We start from the raw sequence: 23,001 nt of genomic DNA, 5'->3' as shown, positions 1-23,001 counted from the left end.
TCTACTTGAAGCTTTGTTTATTTCCTTCAGTGTTGTGTTAGGCCAATGACACAGAAAGGTGAAGCTGGAAGCAGGGCCATCATAGTCCAATTTGTGCAGTCTCGTGGGTCCATGGTCCTTGGAAACATGGCACAGTGCCGGCCCCTCTCAAGGTCAGGTGGCCCATAGTAGACTGCCCCTGGAGGCAGACACAGAGTCCCAGTGAACTCCAGTGAGGGGTAAATTGATGTGGCAGAGAGAAAGGTAGTTCCCAAAGTCCCTCATTCTTATACAAGCCATTCCCCCAAGGAGGTGTCATCATACTACCACTTGATTGACAGGCTTGACTCCGCCCCTAGGCAGGAATATGGAGTTGGCAGAAATCATCCCACTACCACAAATGTTTTCAGCTTGAGAAATGCCAAGCATGGTTTCCCTTTTGGTTTTTTAACTCCAGGTTTGCACATTTAGTGATAACACTGTTTTCTTGAGTTGCTCTTTGAAAACTGCTCAGCTCTTCACGTCATCTTTCCTTCCCTTTGCTGTGACTATCCCATGTTCAAGGCAACTTTCAGGATGTCTTCTGACTTCCATTTTGTATCTTTTCTTATTTTTTACTGACAGTCTGGTGTTTTCACATGTCATGATCTTGATGTTATTCATACCTCTTCTGGTCTTCAGTCATTGGTATTCAATTTGTCAAATCTATTCCTGAGATAGCTTCTAAATTCAGATAAGGTATATACAAGGTCACACTTGGGCTGTCATGAACTTGGTTTATGTTCTTCAACTTGAACTTTCATATGAGCAGTTGGTGGTTTATTCCTCAGCCAGCTCTTGGCCTTGTTCTGATTGAGATTGAATTTCCCCATCATCTCTATCCATAAATATAGTTGATTTGCTTCTTGTATATTCCATCCATGAGAGTCCATGTACAGTCACCAGTTATGTTGTTGAGAAATGGTATTTTCAATGCATTAGTCATTGGCCTTATAAAATTGTATCATGTGCTCGCCAGTGTCCTTCACATTTTGTATCACCAAGTCCATAGTTTTCAACTGCTGAGCCTTCTTTTGTTTCCAACTTTCACATTCTATTCACCAGTAATTATCAATGCATCTTAATTGCAAGGTTTATCAACTTCAGCCCGCTGGAGTTGGAGCCTGCAGGTGTTTGGAAGTGGCATCACTTCCAGCATCACTGCACCATACAAGTCACCGCAGTATGGCAAGCAGACATATAAATGACACCCTATAGTGCAAAGCAAATAAACAAACAGAACAAACCCCCAAACATCAGGGGATTCCAAAACTACATGTTACTGGGTTTTTCTGCATTGCTAGGTATAGTTTATTTATAAACTAAACAGTTTCTATGAGCAGAATTACATATTTTCCTCTCAAACCAAGAACAGTCACCTTCTATCGAAGAATCAGCATTAATGTAGGCCACGCTACGTTCCTGAAGGAGTCGGGAATTGTCCTGTGATTAAAAAAGAAAGAACATAAATATACAGCCATACGTCTCTTTTTGCTCCCCATCCCCAAATTCACATTTTCATTTACTTTGTACAGATTTTTAAACTAGGCTGGCACAAGAAAACCATAGCTTCATGTATAAATTCTCAAAATTATTGGTTTGAATTTCAGTATGGATTGTTGACAAGGAGCTACATCTAAAACTTTTTAAGACTAGAATTTAAGGTGAAACTGTCCATATACTTAATAGGGTAAAATTTAAAAGGGTTGATTTCTTAACCATACTAGAATATACATTCACAAAAGTCTTTTTAGCAAACATAGATGTCTTCAGAAACTTTGCAGTGGAGGTATAAACTCTTGTGTGACTGACAGGGAATGAGCTATTTAAAATCTATCTTATTACAAAATGAACAAAAGTGAATTAGGTTTCTATACCCTGAAATAGTCACATATAAAGACTATTTTCTTTTTAAAAAAGCATTTTATTGGGAGCTCGTACAATTTTTATCACAATCCATCCATCCATCCATTGTGTCGAGCACATTTGTACATTTGCTTTCTACTTGAGTTTTTGGTATTAGCTATTTCCCCCCCATTCCCTTCCCACCCTCCCTCCCTCATGAACCCTTGATTAATTTATATTATTGTTATTATTTCATGTCTTACACTGTCTGATGTCTCCCTTCACCCACTTTTCTGCTGTCTGTCCCCTAGGTAAGGACTTATATGTAGATCCTTGTGATCGGTTCCCACTTTCTCCCCAACCTTCTCCTTTCCCTCCTGGTATCGCTATTCTCATTGTTAGTCCTGAAGGGTTTATCTGTCCTGGATTCCCTGTGTTTCCAGTTCTGAGCTGTACCAGTGTACATCCTCTGGTCTAGCTGGATTTGTGAGGTAGAATTGGGTTCATGATAGTAAGGGCGAGGAAGCATTTAAGAACTAGGGGAGAGTTGTATGTTTCATGGGTGCTATACTGATAAAGACTATTTCTTCTTAGAAGGTATCATCTATTGGTCAAGTTGATAATTACACTTTTTAGAACACTGATCAAAGGAAGTGTAACAAAATTGTTTTTGTTTTAAGTCATTGTGAATTCTGGTCTTCAACATACAATTTACTAAGCCTTTCCATTGTAAGACAGGAAATGGCAGGAAAAAGGCAGATAGAAATAGATGAATCAAACCTTCAGTGTATCTGGGCTCTTCCTGAGATGGTCTAAAGCTTTCCTGGGAATGTTTAAATTAGGTTTGTAGGAGTACCATTCCCACCCGCAGTTTCCCCAAAAGAGAAAACAAGTCTGGGATATGATAGGAGCCAAATAATATGATTGCAACATAATTGGAACTTAATGGAACAAATATTAGCCTTCTTAATATGTACTTTATAGGTAATGTTTCTATTGCTTAAATCAAATAAATAAGATAAATACAATTATTTTCAAGTACCTCTCAGGCACCCTGGTTGCATTGTGGGTTACTTGTTGAGCTGCTAACCTAATGGTTTGTTAGTTGAACCCACAAGGTGCTCTGCGGAAGAAAGGTGAGGCTGTCTTGTTTCTCTGAAGATTGGCAGCCTCAGAGACGCTATGGGGAGTTCTACTCTGTCCTATGAGTTTTATTCTGTCACTATGAGTCTGGAAAGACTATAGCAGTCTTCTTTTTTTGGGGTGGGAAGTACATATTCTATGGTTAATATGAATTAATCTGACTGATTACAATGAAAATGTATCTTATAGAAAATTATCAACTAACCTCTGCCCACTCAGTAGACCCCAGCAGGCCAAATTCTTCTGCATCCCAGCTGGCAAACAGAATTGTTCTCCGTGGTCTCCACCCTAAAATATAGTATTTGTGACTATATATATAAAAGACATACTCTATATCACACACACGTGTATAAATAAATACACACACATATATATTCAGTGATGGATTATGTATTCAAGACATTACCAAGTTTAAAAAGAGATAAAGAAACTTTGTTATGTTAGAAAGTTTGTTAGGAGACTACTTATATAAGTTCCTTTTGTAAAAATTTAAAACTAATGTCAATACAAAATATTGCAATAGTATTAAAATGAAACAAAGGATAGAAAAAATCCCAGGAGGACACAGAGAAGTCTCTTAAATTTATCATGGTAAATTCTATGTAGGAAGGTATCCCTGGTCTGTTGAAGGTATTCGATTAAAGAAAGATCTTGTTTAAATCTTTATTCCCTCACTGGCAGAGTGACCAATACATATGATTCAAATTCACTAAGCCTCAGTTTCTGCATCTGTATACCTGAAAGACACAGTGTACTGGTGTCCATTCTATTTGATTGATTGGTGGGAAAATTAAGTGTAACTATTTTGCTAAGTATGCTTGGTAGTAAGAAACATAGAAGTGTAAAGTCAATGTGATACTGCTTAAGATTATGTGTCAACTCGTTGGGGCCATGAATCTCTGTCGCTTGGCAATTATGTAGTGTCCTCTTCTGACAGTTATGTAAATGTTTCAGCTGGCAGCCATGCACTAAGGCAATTTGGAAATCATTCTCCATTTTTAAATCTGATATGATCTCCTTTCATCATTCCATATAATGTTCATTTTCACATAAGTTTTGGTCATTGGAACCTAACTATGCATGAAAGAGTGCATGCATGTCGTATTGTCAGGTGCTTTGGAGTCAATTACATCCAACAGCAACATGATGTACATTCGAAGAAAACACTGCCCAGGGCTGTACCATATTCCCAGTTGTTGTCATGCCTGCACCCCCTCCAGCAGCCACTGTGAAACTTCATCTCATCGAGGGGCTTCCTCTTGTCCACCAAACCTCTCCAGCAGGACACCCGTCTCAAGGGACTGATCCACCTGATGGCATGTCAAAAGGGACATGTCAAAAGGACACACGACAAGACTTGTCATTCTCTCTTCCAAGGATCAGTCTGAATGCAGTTTCTCAGAGACAGATTTATTGTGCTTCTAGCTGTCGGGGTATTTTCAATATTCTTCAGCCACCCCACAGTTCAAAGGCATCAATTCGCGTCTTCTTTATTCATTGTGCAGCTTTCGGATGCATAGGAGGTGATTGATGGTATTGTAGCTTTAGTTAGTTATGCTTATCTTAGCACTTCAAGTGACATCGTTGCTCTTTAAAATTTTAAAAACACCCTGTTCAGCACATTTCCCAATAAATCTGATTTCTGGACTGCTGACACTATGAGTGTTGATTGTGGATCCAGGTAAAATAAAATCCCTGCCGATCTCCATATTTTTTCCATTTATCATGATATAGCTTACTTGTAAGGTCAGTGAGGAAAGTAAGCTTTCTGCTCTCAATATGTAATGATAATTTAGAAAAATAACCATCTGAAGCATCATTTTCGCGTTCCTGTAACTACTCTAAAACAATGGAAGAAAGAAAGTAGTTGTGTTAATGGTCCAACGCCAATCCAGCTGAGAGGATTTTGATTTTTCTTTAACATCGGATTGTAATTGATATTGAAGGTTGTCTTTGACCATCATCTGGTGTCCCAAGTCCGACTCGCTTTCGGTAGATAAGGTTCTTTCTTCTGCATACTCCATGCTCTTAGATGCCTTCCTTCAAATCTGATGCAGTATTCTTCTTCAAATAGCCCACTGCTCAGATAATTTGCTCAGAATACAGATTGGATAAGTATGGCGAAAGCATACAATCCTAAATCATACTTTTCTTGATTTTGAACCATGCAGTGTCCTCTTGTTCTAAACGACTGCATGCTGGTTGACATCCAGTGTCTGCAGGAGCACAATGAATTGTTCTGAAATTCTCATTTTTGAAGTGTTATCCACAGTGATTCACAGAGACAAACATTTTTCATAGTCAGAGACAATTTACCGTCTGAGAGTCTCTGCTTTCAGTTCAAACCTATCTGATGTCAGTAATAATAGTCCTCACTTTACCTCCTCTGTGGAGGTCAGCTTGAATTTCTGGCAGCTCCCTGTTGATGTACTGCTGCAATTTTCAGCGAAATTTTACTTACCACCGAAATTAATTATTTTGGTTGGTAATTTTTGTATTCTCTTAACTAACCTTTCTTGGGAAAGAGCATGCATGTACATCTTTTTCTAATACCTTAACCAGGTAGCTGTATTCCAAGTTTCTTGGCATAGATTAGTGATGCAGTGGTCCAAAAGTTATTATTATTTTAATAAGTACTTCTAATGTACTTATTTTAACAGTATATTTTACAGTTTGTCATTGAGCCTAGTGTTTTATTTTTGTCATTTGTTAAAAGTATTGTAGTAGTTACATCTCCTGTCAATTTGTGAAGGGGTGAAGTCTAACCTGTTAATCAGGCTATAGCCAACGATACCTCTGTGTGGGCATGGCCTTCTCCTGAGGAATCTGGGAACTCCTGTATTCCTCCCTGGAAGCAGGAGACACTCTCTCTGCTTCATATTTCTGCTGACAAGACACATGGAGCTATGCTGATGGCAGCCAGGGCCCTGGAGCCGGAGGAACCATGCGGAGACCCACGCCAGCGCTGAGATTTTTTCACTGTCACTGGATCCACAAGACTTTCCACCCATTAGCCTGTGATCTTCCTGCATTTGGCATTATTGCATGGCTCTGTGAGTCTGAAGAAGAATTTACAGACTGGTATTGGACATATGGGCTAACATCAGACTTATGGTCTTGATCTAGACTGACTGGGCTGTTTTCTTAATATAGAATTACTCTTTGATATAAAGTTCTCTGTTCCACGTATATGAGTATCTATGAATTTGTTTCTGTAGTCTACCTGGACTAACACAATCTTGTTTGAATTTCTGGTTTTTTAAAAAAGTATTTTATTGGGGCTCATATAACTCTTATCATAATCCATACACACATCCATTGTGTCAAGCACATTTGTACATAAGTTGCCATCATCGTTTTTAAAGCGTTTTCTTTCTATTTGGGCCCTCGGTATCAGCTCCTCATTTTTTCCCCTTCCTCCCTGTCCCTCCCTCATGAACCCTTGATAATTTATAAATTACTATTTTTTCATGTCTTTCACTGTCTGATGTCTCCCTTTACCCCCTTGTCTATTGTCCATCCCCCTGGGAAGGGGTTATAGGTAGGCCATTGTGATCGATTCCCTTTTTCTCTCACCACCTTCCCTTTTCCCTCCTGGTATGGCTGCCCTCAATATTGGTCCCAAGGAGTTTATCTGTCCTGGATTCCCTGTGTTTCCAGCTCTTATCTGTACCCATGCACATACTCTGGTCTGGTCAGATTTGTAAGGTAGAATTACCTGTTTATTAATAATTATTTCATTCTTTCAAGGTATTGTATAATTTTAACAATGATGCGATGCATTTACCATAGGGAATCTTCTTGGAAAATGATAACACACTTTAATAAAACTATGCATGACTCTAATTTGTAATTCTTTTGTTTAACTTTTAATCTTTTTATTGGGGCTCATATGACTCTTATCACAATCCATACATATATCAATTGTGTAATGCATATTTGTACATTCATTGCCCTCATCATTCTCAAAACATATGCTCTCCACCCAAGCCCCTGGCGTCAGCTCTTCATTTCCCCCCTCCCGCCCTGCTCCCCCCTCCCGCCCTGCTCCCCCCTCCCGCCCTGCTCCCCCTCCCTCATGATAATGGGGGGAAATAAAAGGAATACCTTTATAATTTATTTCTAATTTGGTCATCAAGTTTCCGTAGACTGGTAGACAAATAATTGACTTTGAGCCCTGACTCTCTGACTCTATACTAGGGATCATGCAATACTTACATAACCTTGAGTAGTTACTTGACTCTGTAAAACTTGGTCATTATCTGTAAAATTAGGAAAGAAGCCACTAAATGAAGTTTTCACTGAGTATTTGGAGTTTAGGTAATATGCAAAAGCTGTGCTGAGAAAATGAGATCAATGAAAATTTATTGTGTTGGTACCATTGTTTTCACTATTAAAAATAGAAATTACATTTTCCAGCAGCTATACAAAAGGTGCAGCTGACTTTCAAGGTCAGTAAGGACAGTAAACTTTCTGCTCCCGATATGTCATGATCTTGGTGAAAAATAACCATTTCAAGTGTTATCTTAGTTTCCTGTAACTACTCTAAAACAACTGAAAAAAGTAGTTGTGCTAATGATGTAACTCCAATTTCTGGAAAGCAGACCTGGACTTGGGGTAGGAGAGCATAGAGAGTGTAGAGAGGCAGCAAGAGCAGTGTCTGCTGGAGAGCTCAAGGAGCCTCTGCTCAGTTCTTTCACACTAGATGTTGGCTTAGGACCGAATTCTGCACGACCTTTAAATTGAAAAAACAAAACTAAACTAAAAAACCCACTTCATTTTTTTTCAGTATAATTCCTTTACTTCAGATTTTAATTTAACAAATAAACATCAATCATATGGATATTCTTGGGTAAATGAAAGTATAACTAATGAATGAATACAATAAATGTAGCTATTATTTACTTCAAGCTCTTTGTTACTACTCACTACTCTAAGTACTGAAAATGGCATACTGCTGATCCTTTATAAAAATGTAAGAGGTAATTAAAATCAACCACAAGGAGGATGTAGAGATTGTGGGGGTGTTGGAGCAACGTCAATCTAACAGAGGAATTACTAAGAGGTGGAAGTAGGATGAGCATGATGGTAGGGCAGGAGGAAGGTAAAAGAAAGACAGAGGAGCAATCTAGGAAGCAAAGCTATGCATAGAGGTATAAGCATAGACGTGTACATATGTAAATACATTAATCCATAAAAATATTCAGCTAGGCACATATATATTTATATGGCAATACACTGAGGTAGTGGATGGACTTCAGGTTTCTGCTCATGCCCTCCCTCAATGCAAAAACACTTTGTTCTAATCACCTGGAATTCTGTGATGCTCACCCTCAATGCACAATCACGGAAGACATAATGGGTGCACAAGCAAATGTGAAGAAAGCAGATGGTGCCTGGCTATCAAAAGATATTGTGTTTGAGGTTTTAAAGGCTTGAAGTTAAACAAGTGGTCATCTAGCAGAAAAGCAACAAGACCACATATAAGAAGCACATCAGCCTGTGGGATCATGGGGTGTTGCTGGGGTGGGTAGCTGGCAACAGAAGACCCCAAACAAACAAAGAAACAAAAAACATATTGTTGAGAAAGAGGGGTGTAGGGACAGAGACCCAAAGCCCATCTGTTGATAATGGGACATTCCCTCACAGATGGTTCACAGGGAAGGGATGAATCAATCAGGGCAAAACACCAATGAAACACACAATATTCCTCTGGTTTTTGAGGCTTCCTCAACCCCCACTATCATGACCCCAGTCCTGCCTTTCACTGCGGGCTAGACTGGAGCATGTACATAGGTACAGCTAAGAGCCCATGACACACAGAATCGAAGAACAGGAATGGGGGTAGTGATGCCAGAAAGGTAGTCAAAAGGTGAGGACAGAGGTGAGGAAGGGGGACCCCTCATCCAGGGGTATGAACAACAGAAACCATGGGAGAAGAGAGACAGAGGTTGGTGTAAGATATGAATATGAATAATTTATAATTTATCAAGAAGTCTTGAGGGTAGTGGGAGGGAAAAAAGAACTGATACCACAGGCTTAATAGAAAGTAAATGTCTAGAAAATAATGATGGCAACAGATGTACAAATATTCTTGATACAATTGATGTATGGGTTGTTATAAGAGCTGTAAGAGCCCCAATAAAATGATCTTTAAATTTTAAAAAAATGTAGGAGGTAAGTAATAATATGGGGCTTTGCAGAGGACTAAACTGAGAGTCAGTGTTACTCTTTGTTTATATTACCTTCCTTCTTCAGCTTTCCAAAGCTTCTCACAATTTCGTGTACCACAGCTGCTCCACTCTGAGGGTCAATGCCACCGAAAACCCACGAGTCTCGGTGGCCTCCAAGAATGACATATCTGTCTAGAAAGTATCGCAAGAACATTTCAGGTCAGTAACATGGCAAACTTTAAAGTGGTTTATTGAACCTGCACACAAAGCATTCCCAAATCAAAGAGAAATAGCAAGGTTCTTGAAGACCATATATTGTTTTTTCTGATAGGTGTGTTTCTCGTATCTGAAGAAGGTAATGGCAACATAAGAAAATAATAAGATATAGTAATTGTAGAAGTAAGTTATTTAACCCCCAGTCCATAAAATTACCCCCTTTCCTGATTTTATATAATTCTGTTATTCTCCCTAACCTAGCATGTTGCTTCTAATGTTTTCAGAATGAGAGAGAACACAGCGGCAGTGCCATAACTTCTCTGCTTCTGACTCCTTCTCCTCCACTTTCAAGATAAAGTTTAAATATTCTTTCCAAGCAGCGAGCCTTCCCTGTACATTTTTCACAGGAATAGGGATTTACTCTGCCTACACAGTTCTTGGGGAAATACATTCCTATCCAATACACCATTTATCGTGTTTACATATCTGGCTGTTCTTCCCAATTAATTGTAACCTCCTTGTCTCTAGTCTGGGTCATTTTTAAGTTTTTTAATATCTCCAGCCCATGCCTAGCATAGAGTTGGCACATACAAAGTGTTGAGGAAAAGTCAGGTGTCCCTGCCTGGGCTGTACAAAGGGTTCCCTTGTAGACTAGGAACGGAAAGGTTGGTGCCTGACCCACATGACTCAGCAGAAAGGCCTGGCACCCTGTCTGCAAACAGTCACAGCTTTGCAGACACGGCGGAGCAGGTCTGCCCTGCACATAGCTTTATGTGTTCTTGTTGCCTTTGAGTTGATGAATAGCCAGTTATTACGTATTGTTTAGTATTCATTAGAAGTATTGTTGTTCCCTTATGAGAGCACTGGCTGCATGTAAGAAAAGAAACTTAATTTTATAGTTTTTATAAGATATATGAGATATATCATATGTAACCAGAGTTCCCGAGGAAGGGAAACACAATGAACTCAGCGATGTTCTTAGAGGTTTATAAAAAGAGACATCACTTTAAATCTCTTATGTAAAGATGTGTGCTTTCTGAGAACTCTATAATTCCCATGTCTTACTTCCAATTGGGTATTGTAAAACAGTAGAGTTGGAACGACTACATGCCTGGTCATATTAAGAGGAAAATTATTGTGTACTTCTCAGCAGTTAGTGTGTGTAAAATATACCTCAAATTCTATATCTATATATTGATTTCGGTTGTGGAAAAATGAAAGTATGTCAAGGATTTATTAATTCAAGGTGGGCTTAAATTTGATGTAAAGCTATACATTTTCATTTTAATGAAGATATTTACCCATACAGAATATGTGATGGGTAAATCCAGAATACAGAAACATATCAAACCAGTAGGCTTTCTCTGAGTCAGAATTGGTCTGATGGCACTGAGTTTGGCTTGAGATTTCCTCCCCTGATTGTTTAGTCACCTTGGTCATGTGACTAACCTTGTCTCAATATTTAGTGTTTTTTCCCTTCACATCACTTGCCATGATGGATAGGTTATCCTCATCACAATGAAAGATCCACTTATCCTTACTTTTAAGGAGACACTGCATAGCAGTGTCTGCAGGGAAGGGTCGTTCCATCAATGACTGCATCGATGATTGATTTACCTGGTTCCACTGCTCCTCTGAGAGTTCCAATCACATTGTAAATTCTGGTCACTTTACTGATGGACTGAATGTGCATCCTGACTTTTCTAAAGAAGAAAAAATGTTCTTAAAAATGTGTAGCATGTTACTGCTCACAGTGAACTTTAAATCTTACACATTAAAAAGGTATATATATGTATATATATGTAGACAGACTAATGGCAATCAATTATAACTGTGTGCGCGCATTTCCCTCTTCATCTGCAGCTTTGTTTCCAGTGGGTTTTGTTTTTCTGCCGTCTCTCTAACTGCTGTACACAAACAAGGTGTCCCCAAACACAGTTGAAGTAAAGTAGTCCTCTCACTGTGTAGAAACGTTTCCCGTAAAGCCAGGTCCAACATTGTAGGGCACTTGTAGGGTTCCTTTCCAGCTGTCATCTGGTGGGGCTGATCCACCCATTTTTCTGTTGGACACAGAAAGTATCATTAGTTAAAGGAAAACTGAAGTTAGAGGTTACAATGTCAATTGACTTTTCTTTTGTTCTCAATAATTCCTCTGGAGCCAGAGATCATGCTAAATGATTTGTATTAAACATGCCATCTTATCCCTAATGCAAGTCTTACCAAATCCACTGCCTTCGAGGCAAGGCCAGCTCATAACAACCCGATAAGACAGTCAAACGGTCTCTGTAGATTTCTGAGGCCTTACATCTTTGCGGGGACAGACAGCTCATCTTTCTCTAGTGGACTCTGTTCTGCCCTAAGGACCTTTTGAATCACTGAGGCTCAGGCCTTCTAGTCAGGCTTTGGGGGGCCTGACTGTGAACCAGGGTCCAGAGAGTTGAAAGCTCATTTGGGGATGTCATTAAGCCCACGCATATTTTCACCCCAGACCTTTCTGATGCCTGGTTTTTCCCTGTCTTCCAGCTCGATATCAATTCTGAGCTGCAGAATTCAGGGCATCTGAGAACTGGAAGTCAGAGCAGGAGCTCAGTGCAGGCTCAGCGCTGGCTGTGCATCTGTCTGGCCGACAGCACAGCTGAAACAGGGCTTCGCTGGCAGGAGGAAAACTAGGGCCCAGGGCAGCACATCATCCCAGCTTCCTGCAGGCCATCGTGACACTCTCTTTAAATGCTCCACAGCCATTGCCACTTCGCCCACCATCTTTTTACTGTGTCACACAGTTTACAAAAGTCAACTAATACATTTTTTTTACCAATGTCCCATGTGAAGTGTCACATCATTAAATTGTTGGCAAATGAGGAGTAGGTATAATGAGAAATATGCCGATATACATATAATGTATATTTTATATGACAACACATCTACTTCTCACTTAACAACTATCCTGTTGTATGACATTTACGGCAAAAGTAAAAAAAAATCTATAACACAATTCTGCATATTAACAAAGTCTGTCTGGCAGTAATGAACAACTAGGTGTGAGGCAAGAGTAACATTGGCTGTGATGGCTAAGGTTATGTGTCAAGGTGACTAGGCCATGGTGCTCGGTAGTTATGTAATGACGTAACTTGGCAGTTATTTAATCACCAGATATGCCATCTCCACTTTGGAATTAACATTGACTTTCCCATACTGATACATTCTTTGGAAGCCAAACATGTTAATATGTGAGGAGTGGGTGTAATAGCACAAAAGAAGTAGAAGGCAATGAAACCATATAGGAGTAAATGACTTTTATATTATTGAAACTTATTTGGCATTAGTCTGAACTAGATTCTAAGCGAATGTATCAATTATATTGCCCAGTACAACTGCTATGACAATAACTAAGACAAAATATATAACTAAAGAGGCAAGTTGATCCACTAGTTTGGAGATCAGAAAACGAGAATCTTGCAACTCTATCCCCTTTCAAGACTCTTGTGGATACCCTGGGCCCTTTGAATGTCCATGTGTACCTTTTTTAACTGGCTTGTCCATTTCTGTGAAACAAAAGACCTGTGCTTTTTAGTAGAGGTGGTGTTAAATACATTTTTTACTTTTGATTACTTTGTTTTTAAAGACTAAAAGGAAAAAAAAGGTTGGCAGTAGGAACTGTGCCATTTCTTTTAATATGTACAGATGGTCTGTACTCTCAAATTAGTTGTGCTTTCAAAGTTCAATTTAGATCCTGAAGTTCTGAAGCCAAAATGCAATTTTCTACACAATTGTAATTAATGATAGTGGCATTTGAGAAATAGCTAACAGAGTTGAATTAACTCAAAGCGGATGAGTTAAACTGCATCTGTATTTTTGAAATCAAGTAATTGTACAACAGTTTGAGAGCAGCTTATTATCAAACATCTTGACCAGAGCTGTGATGGTAAACATCACAGTGAAATAAACTTCACATTCAACTCCACGCTATGATATTTTTGCCTGTCTTCCTCTTCATTTTTCTTCCATAGGTAAAAAAAAAATAAGCTTTCCTTTTAAAATCTTTTTGCATACATATCAGCATGGAAAGTGTATTCCTGAGTAAAACCACCGTTCTTTAATATGAGCATAAAATTATATGCTCCACTCATCTCTAAGAATATCAATATGAAACAATGGTGATAAAAGGATAAATGCAGTGACTGCCATTGTAGCCTATGAACCCACCAGACAGCCCACTATATATTTTTTTAAACTTACTCTAGGAGCTTTTGGGCATCACTGTATCCAATTGGGTGTGCAGGAATACTTGGAAGACCAACTGCCTCTGCCATCCCACGTCGGTAAGCATATTCTGGGGGGATAAATTTCCAATCATCCATTAAAAATTTAGTGTTTTTCAGAAAGTTTTCTCCAACACACATTAAACACATCCTCACATCACCCCTACTCTATCTGTTAAAATAAAACAGATGGCAATGTTAACAGAAATGTGGAGCACATGACTCCTCCATCACTGCTGAGAATGCAAACTGTGATGAGCAATCTAGAGAACCATGAAAATGCAAAGTTCATAGAAATGGAAACTGTCACCCAGAAATCCCGTACCCAACGCAGAAAAAAATATGTATGTCCACCAAAACACCTATCTAAAATTAGTCCTTGCCACCTTATTTACATTAAATGCTGGGTAAAGCCCAGGGTCTGTCCATCAACAGGAGAAAGAGCAACTCATGTGGGGTGCAGGCCCACAATAGAGTGCTGCTGAATAGGTAAGAGGAACTCACCATTACTGCACAGTAACAGAGATGATCTCAAAGCATTACAGTGAGTCACACAAGTGAGACACAAAGGAACAGCTACACTCTGGACCCACTTACACGAGATGCAAAACTAGGCAAACTAATCTATGGTGATATAGATATCAGAAAGTGGTGATGTCTGGTAGGTGCAAGGGAAGTTGAATTAGAAAAGGGGCCAAGAGAATGTTCTAGATAAAAGTTTTTTATATCCTTTCTGGGGGTGATATAAATATACAGTCTAAAAATATTGAAATGAGCTCCCATTTTATAGCAGTAAATGATACCTTCAGTACACAAACACATGCATTCCATCATTTCTTCAGATATAAAAATGTAAGAAATATTTTTTTTCTTTCGTCCTCAAATTGCAAAAATCTAATAATAAGTTTAGGTAAATAAAAACATTTGTGTGTGTGTGTGTGTGTGTGTGTGTTTAAAATGACTTACTGGAATGTTATGTGAGATTTATTTTTAAATTCTCTATAATAACAAATGATACATAAAATGTAACAAAATGCTGATTACTCTTCATTTTGTGCAAGAAATAATTATAGTAAGAATTAAAGTTAAAAGGAGAAATTTAAAAAAATTACAACAGAAAGGTTAGTCAAGAAATGTTACCCCAAAGAAGTACCAAGATTCCCTTCTCTAAAAGCCCATCATGTAAATTTGAGAATCCTCCACAGGAAAATTCTGCTTACTCTCCATTTTTCTCCATAATTTCAGTTTTATATAGCAAAGAAATCTTGGGACAAATTACATTTTCTAAAACTTGGTACTAAGAAGAGTAAAGGAAGTGTGATGTGATCGTACATGGAGGGAATTGTAATGAATGAGTTGGCATAAAATGTATATGAAATATTAAATGTTAAACTAATGATCAACTCTGTAAACTTTCACCTAACTCACAACTTAAAAACATAATTTCCAGGTAGATTAGCATGATCTTATTATTAGATAAATATATATATTCTTGGACCCACGATCTCTGAGAACGCCCTGTGTGTCAAAAAGATTTACTCAGCCTATAATTCATGAGCTTTAAAGAAGTCTATAATGTGATGAATAAACTTGATTAAGAACACATGTGTAAATACACCACTCTGACAAATTTAATGCAAGTTATACATACACAAAAGTATATACATACAATCTTATGATGTGATTTACCACCACGTGGCATGATTATGCCTTTTTAGGAACTAAATGACTGTAAGATTTCCTTACAGTCAAATTGATGAGTCCTTTACAAATGAGTTGCTTCTTTGGTTAATGACCTACTTACTATTTCACAGAAGGCTTTCCAGCATGAGGAAAGCATGCGCACTTTGGGTCACTTCAAGCAGATAACTTACCCCACAGTCTAACCTTCCTCTCCCCTGTAAAACAGAGATGGCAATACTGCCTGTGATGAGAAGCGAAGGCATCAATATTCATAGCAGGCTGGCATTCGGGAAATGTTTCATGTCATTAGCATTACTATCTTTATATATTGGCAGTGTACTAAACCTTTTTGCACTTTCCATCCTAAATGTGTCTTTTCAAGGATTTCTAGAATTATGATACTATCTTTGATGCACAGTTAGGAAAACTACAAAATTTGAAGGAAATGAATTAGCAAGAGAATGTGACCTGTTCCAGTGTAATTTGACAGTAAAATCTTACTTGAGATGACATGATTTGTCACCAGTTGGTATGACTATGCATATATTTTGCTGAAAAACATTAGATGCTGATTCACTATATTCTGCCGCATCTCTATGTACGAGTGTTGCTGCATGCAACCCGAAGTCTAAGGGTTTCAAGTAAGGGATTATGTGCCTCAACTGATACCCAGGAGCATTCCAAATGCTTTAATTTACTTTACAAATGCAAAATTATTTTAAAAGCTTACTTAAGAAAATCCTTTATAAAATCACTTAAGCTGAGCTATGTTGGTGGCCCCACGTAGGCTGTTGACCTGGAGAGTTCTTGGCACGCTGCCAAGTGTCCTCTGACGATGGATCCATTAGACTTTAAACCTATTGGCCTATGATCTCCTTCACCTTTCTGCATCAATGGCCTGCAGCTACAAGAGTCTGCAGAGGGTTTGCGCTAGCATCTCCCCTGTGGATTTGATTTGGACTGGGCCTTCTTGTTATAAAATTACTTCTTCGTATAACATTCTTATACATTAAGAAAATGTTCTGATTTCACTTTGAGGATCTAAGAAGCGACCCATTGGCATAGTGGATTATGCATTGGGCTGCTAACCACAAGGTCAGGAGTTCTGCTCAGTTTCTGCTCCTGTAAAGAGCCACAGCCTCAGAAGCCCATAGACGCAGCATCCCATAGGGGCACTTGGAAGCAGAATCCACTCGATGCCAATGAGGGTTTTATGAGGATCAATAACCAACCTACATGGAATCAGAACTTAAGCAATAAAATGATGTATTGCATTGCACAAATCTGCTGCAATAGACTAGGCATTTATAGTGTTAAATAGCAAAAATTTCACTGTGAGAGTGCAGGTGCACCTGACCCAAGCCATGGTATTTTCAACCGCCATATGAATGAGAAAGCAGAACAATGATTAAGGAAAGCCAAAAAAGAATGGACGCCTTTAAGTCATGGTATAAAAAAGAATACTGAATATCCAAAAAAACCCACCAGAGTATGCACAAACCTGTGTTGGCATATGGACAGCCGGAATTCTCTGTAGAGGTGAGGATGATGAAGCTTCATCACATAATTTGGACATGCTAGCAGGATCAGGAGGGACCAGACACCGAGAAGGACATGGTGCTTGGTAAATGGAAAGTCAGCAAATGGAAGGCTGACTCTTCATGAGTTGACTTGTTCCAGTAACTGCAGCCATGGCTCAAAGATGGCAGTAAGTGTGAGAAGAGCGCAGGGCCGTGCGGTGTTTCATTTGCTGTAGGCGGCATCACTGTGCATTAGCACCAACGCGATCACACAGAACAACAGCAATGATGCCTGCGGACAAAGCCCTGGTGGCACAATGGTTAAGCACAGGGGCCTAACCATGAAATTGGAAGTTCAAACTCCCAATGGCTGTCTAGGGGCATGACCCAGTCATCTGCTCCTCTGAAGATCAAAACGTATGAAAGTGCCCCGACACTGCTCCTTTGTCATATGGAGCTGCTCTGCGTCAGTCAACTTGACAGCTAATAACAACAATAACCAGATGACCGAGGAGTCTTTGGACACTGCAAATGGCGTATGCGCTCAACTGCTAACTGGAAGGGGGGAGGTTAAAACCCACCCACAAACGTCTTGGAAGAAAGGCTTGCCAATCTACCACTCTCCAAAAATCCGCCCGTGGCCACCCATGGAGCCCAGCTCTACTGTGGCAGCGTGGGCTCGGGAAGAAGCAGGAGCTCGCTGCACGGCAATTGTTTTGTTTCTCGCAAGCGAGTTCCAGTTACTCACCGTTGGCTGGGTACCCCGGTGTGAGAGGGTCGCCTGCACCATTAAGATTTAAGATGTTTCCACGCTGGACACCATCTCCTGGAAGATTCCAACCATCTGGATAGGGCTCAACCCCAGGAGCACAGTAGTCAGCTGGGTCTGAATACAGAATGATACCCTTGGCCCCTGCCAGCTGGGCGTTTTTAACCTGCAAAAGCGTGTATTTTTTATTCTTTTTTTTTAACAAACCCTTGTGTCGAGAGCTGACTTTCAATAGATCGCAGCGAGGGAGCTGCTCTGCTACGTACGAAACCCCGACCCAGAAGCAGGTCATCTACGAATGGTTTAGCACCAGGCTTCCCATGAACGTGCGGTACGTGACCGGCGAGGGGGCGGCCGCCTTTCCGGCTGCGCCCCGGTTCCCGGGACGAGGGGCACTCCGCCAAAAGTGTATTTTTTAAAATGCAAGTTGATTACTTGAGATCTCTCACTGCCACTGAGAGCGACGCGATGGGAAAGGGTAGAACAGGCCCTCTGGGTTTCTGAGACTCTTAACTCTTTTTTGTCCTTAATAAACCATTTTATTGGAGGCTTTTACAGCTCTTGTAAGAATCCACACACCAATTTGTAGTTTTAAAACATTTATAAATCATTTTATTGGGGGCTCGTACAACTCTTATCACAATCCATCCATCCATCTATGTGTCAAGCACAGGTGTCCATTTGTTGCCATCATCATTCTCAAAACATTTTCTTTCTACTTGAGTCCTTGGTACCAGCTCCTCAATTTTTTCCCCTCCCTCGCCCACCCTTCCTCCCTCATGAACCCTTCATGATTTATAAATTATTATTTTTCCATGTCATACACTGTCCGATGTCTCCCTTCACCTACTTATCTGTTGTCTGTCCCCCAGGGAGGGAGTTATGTATAGATCATTGTGATTGATTCCCTCTTTCTACCCCACCTTCCCCTTACCCCCCTGGTGTCTCTACTCTCACAATTGGTCCTGACGGGTTTATCTGTCCTGGACTCCCTGTGTTTCCAGCTCTTATCTCTACCTGTGTACATGGTCTGGTCTAGCCGGATTTGTAAGGTTGAATTGGGATGATAGTGGGGGTAGGGGGGAGGAAACATTGAACTAGAGGAAAGTTGTGTGTTTTATTGGTACTATACTGTACCCTAACTGGCTCGTCTCCCCCCTGCGACCCTTCTGTAAGGGGATGTCCAGTTGCATACAGATGGGCTTTGCGTCTCCACTCCGCACTCCCTCTCATTCACCATGATACAATCTTTTGTTCTTTGATGCCTGAGACTCTAACTCTTTACAGGAGCAGAAAGCCCATATCTGGAATCAGTAATTTCCAAGATTACACTTTAAAAGTAGCCACATATTATCTTCATTTTTTAATTGTAAAGCCTACATAATACCTCTCAGGAAACAAATTGATATCCCTCCCACCCCACACACACCCACTACCAGCTTTCACAGCTGGGTTCTAAAAGGTAGACTTGAAACCTATGGTGGTACCATGGCTAAAGCACTTGGCTGTAAACAGGGAGGTGGAGCATTCGAATCAATTCCAGTGCCAACTGCCCAGCAGGAGAAAGATGAGGCAGTCTACTTTTGTAAAGATTTACAGCCCTTGTACAGCGCTTCTTAATATGATTTAACTTATGTGAATCAACTTATATGATATGTGAATTTTATGCCAATGAAACTGTTAATAATGAAAAGATTTACAGTCTCAAAGAATCTTTAGGAGTCAGAGTCAACTAAATGGCAGTGGTCTTAGTTTTGCTTGGTTGAGCTGGCCTACCTCTTCAAGGGGCAGATTTGGGGAACTTTCCACCTTAGTTTAGTGAGTATTTGCTCTTTCCTCCAGCAATTTAGAAACATAATAAGCAAGGAGACTAACTACACTAGCTAGACTCTCTGTTATCCTATGGCTGAAAAGGGAGCCATATATCTAAAATTTAATTCCCCATGTAAACAACAGAACAAGTCAACAAATCAAGTTATAGACATTTTAAAAACTGTTACATGTAAATAAGTCTCCTTTATTGTTTATAATAGCAACCCATATAAAATTTCAATTTAGGAAATATGCCCAAGATAATATTTAAAATAATGGTACTGAAAGTTGACAAGAAGCCCAGTGCATGAACAATCTGCTCACTCTCAACTTCTGCATTGGTCAAACACCACTGCAGTCTTTCAACTATCCTTGTGAACTGGTGAGGAGGGAGGGCCTCCAAAGATGGGTTGACACAATGGCTGCATCAATGGGCTCAGGTAGAGGAACAATTGTGAAGACGGAACAGGACCTTGAAGTGTTTTGTTTTGTTTCACTGTTGGCATAGGGTTGCTATGGGTTGGAGCCAACTTGATGGCACTTGACAACAACATAAACTATTAATGTGTCCTTTCCTTAAGACGGGAATTTTGCAGAATAGGAGAGGATGGTGGTCCTCAGAAAACTTTATGGAAAGAGTTCTCCAACACAAGATACAATGTGACTGTTGCATATTTGAGGCAGAGAGAAGAGAGTGAGAGACTATCTTACCTTATTTCCTCGGAAAATTTTCCCATATCTGGCAATGACAATCTTTCCAGAGCAATTGATTCTCATGTCCCGCTCCAGTTTAAAGAAGTCTTCAGTCCGTGCATAGTTAACATATACTAGATCCCCCTGTTGAGAGCAAGATGATTTAGTACAAAAGAGCTTCTCAATAGAAGGACCGCTTCACGTCACTGACGGGGCAGGAGCGCTCACAGACTCAGAGGGCACATAGCATATAAGATGTTCACAGAAGGAATGCACTAGAGTCAAGAAGAGAATGAGATGGATTAGAAAAATGTGAATAAAATAAGCAGACCTAGTCACAATGTCCCCACTGGTCATTTACTGTGAGTTTCTTCCAACTCAGGGCGATCCATGGAGAGCCCAAACAAAGGTTGCTCTGTCCTGAGCCCTCTTTGCATGATGCTATCTTTTGGTACTGTCGTGAGGAGTTTGATTTTCTCTACATGAAGTTCTGATCCACACTGAAGGATGTAGTCTTCGATCTTCCTCAGTATGTACTTCATGGCCTCTTCACTTTCAACAAGCAAGGAAGTGTCAGCTCTGATCGCAGCTTGTTTATGAGCCTGCCTTTGTTCCTGATGTCATGTTTTTCTTCATTTAGTCCGGTTTCTCAAGTTATTTTCTTAGATATGGATTCAATAAGTATGATGAAAGAATATACCACCTTGACACATACCTTTCCTTATTTTCAGGACTTACGTAAGCCAAAAATGATTGTACAACAGTGGTTTAACCTAACAGATAATTTTATATATTAGCTTGTTGAGATTCAGAGTGGACACAATCATACTATTAGGTTGAAACCAGATCCAATATACTAATAATTCCTCACTTTTCTACCATGCTCATTAGATGATTATTTATTAATGTTCTCTCAATTGTTTTTGGAGAATTTCCATCAAGCTTCTTAACCTGTTGTTGTTAGTTGCCATCGAATCGGTTCCGACCCACAGTGATCCTGTGCACAAGAGAACAAAACATGGCCCAGGTTTGCACGATCCTTCCAGTTGTTCCTGTGCTTTAACTCACTGGGTCGGTCCATCTCCTGGAGCGCCTTCTTCTTCTTCACTTCCCCTTCACTCGACCAAGCATGACGGCCTTCTCCGTGGACTGGGCTCTCCTGACAACATGTCCAAATATGGAAGATGAAATCTTGCCATCTTGCCTCTAAGGAACACTCTGACTATACTTCTTACAACACCGATTGGTTTGTTCTTTAGCAGTCTATAGTCATTTAATATTCTTCTCCAGCACCACAACTCAAATGCATTGATTCTTAACCAGGCATGCCAGAATTCCTTGAAATTACTATAGTTGTATGGTTATTTAGATAGTCATGTATTAAGAAAAATAACACATCTATAGCTTTCTAACCATGACATATCTGTAAAGAAAGATTGAATTTTATTTGTATCCATAATCAATGCTCATGGAAGCAGCAGTCAAGAAATCAAAGTCTATATTTCCCTGGGCAGTGAATGAGAATGATAACACTATGTGTGTCTGGTCAACAATTGCCACGCATCTGTGCAGCTCATCAGTTCAGTGGGTCTGTGGCTACAGTGGCATTAGTCAATTGGGTTACAGAAATTTTATTTTTCTGGAAAAGTTATTAGCTTTAAAAATAACAGCACACTGAAGATGAAAACAAGCATGATAGATAGGCCCTCTCAGCACTTCTCAAATGTAAGTTGTCACTGTTAGTTAGAAAAAAAGCTTTGTTTTCAAACAATGACCCTCTTGTCTACTTTACACCATTGTTCTCTGTTAGGGAATAAATACAATCTTTCACTGTTAACCTAGAATTTTTTCCTGTTTCTTGCAAGCTCTCATCTTCCTGCCCTTGTTAAAACAAACAAAAACAAACAGAATGAGAGACAGGTTCAGTGGTTTTCAAAACATAATCCTTGAGCCAGCAGAGCACATTGTATAGTCATTGAAAGCAGTTGGTAACCTCACCATAGGACAGGGTAGGACTGCCCTGGAGGTTTCCAAGGCTGTTATATCTTTTGGGGAGCAGAAAGCCCCATCCTTCTGAGGTTTGGACCTTGGATCTTGTGGTTAGTAACCCTATGCGTAACCCACCAGGGCACCAGGGGTCCTTAACATCACATAAGACTTGATTAAATAATGCACATTCGGGGTACCAAACGAAAGCACTGAAACTCAGGGGGTAGGTCACAGAATCTGGTTTACAGGCCACAGATTGATTTTGATGATGTGAACTCCAGATGAAAACTATTAAATTCGATTTTATAAGGGGGTTTAAAAACGTTAGTGAAAAAATTCTATTATCTTGATACTCCATTTTCCATCAACTGTTTGAAGCCTCCTTCTATATTTTAGAGACTGTTTATTAAGTTTGAAACAGGATGAAGACAAGTCAAAGATAAATTTTCCAGATGAGGGAGACAATGAGTGTGCTCTAGAGGCCTCAGGCATGTTGAAACTGTAATTTGTCTCCCAAATATTCATGGTCACACAATAAATTATAGAAAACAAATGAAATGTTTACTGAATCATGATTGTCAGCAGATAAATTCATCATCCTTTCAGGGGGGCCTACTGGAGGTGGAAAATGACCATGACTGGAAATGTGTACCTAGTTGCAGATTAGAAAACTTTATGAGATTGTTTCTGGGTTGGAAAGAGGGAACTGATTACAGGGATCTACATGTGACCTCCTCCCTGGGGGACGGACAACAGAGAAGGGGGTGAAGGGATACGTTGGACAGGGCAAGATATGACAAAATAATAATTTATAAATTATCAAGGGCTCATGAGGGAAGGAAAACGGGGAGGGAGGGGAAAAAAAGAGGACCTGATGCAAA

At 39.8% G+C, this 23,001-nt stretch overlaps 1 protein-coding gene across 4 annotated transcripts in view; it reads right to left on the bottom strand.

Annotated features, from left to right (window-relative positions):
- LOC142444988 (glutamate carboxypeptidase 2) overlaps window positions 1-23,001 on the bottom strand; it is a 62,126-nt gene that overhangs the window by 21,510 nt on the left and 17,615 nt on the right. For all 4 annotated transcript variants that reach the window (XM_075546438.1, XM_075546437.1, XM_075546436.1 and 1 more), the window contains 8 exons: window positions 20,150-20,275; window positions 17,606-17,792; window positions 13,632-13,725; window positions 11,357-11,455; window positions 11,013-11,098; window positions 9,252-9,371; window positions 3,212-3,294; window positions 1,398-1,461 (listed from right to left, as the gene is read on the bottom strand). In XM_075546438.1, coding sequence (XP_075402553.1) covers window positions 1,398-1,461; window positions 3,212-3,294; window positions 9,252-9,371; window positions 11,013-11,098; window positions 11,357-11,455; window positions 13,632-13,725; window positions 17,606-17,792; window positions 20,150-20,275 — 859 coding nt within the window. The remainder of the gene's footprint in view (window positions 1-1,397; window positions 1,462-3,211; window positions 3,295-9,251; window positions 9,372-11,012; window positions 11,099-11,356; window positions 11,456-13,631; window positions 13,726-17,605; window positions 17,793-20,149; window positions 20,276-23,001) is intronic.

The sequence above is a fragment of the Tenrec ecaudatus genome, chromosome 4 (assembly GCF_050624435.1).
Source record: "Tenrec ecaudatus isolate mTenEca1 chromosome 4, mTenEca1.hap1, whole genome shotgun sequence".
NCBI classification, from domain to species: Eukaryota; Metazoa; Chordata; class Mammalia; order Afrosoricida; family Tenrecidae; genus Tenrec; species Tenrec ecaudatus.
The sequence above is the reverse complement of the archived record's forward strand: the minus strand, read 5'-3'. Positions and strand labels throughout refer to the sequence as shown.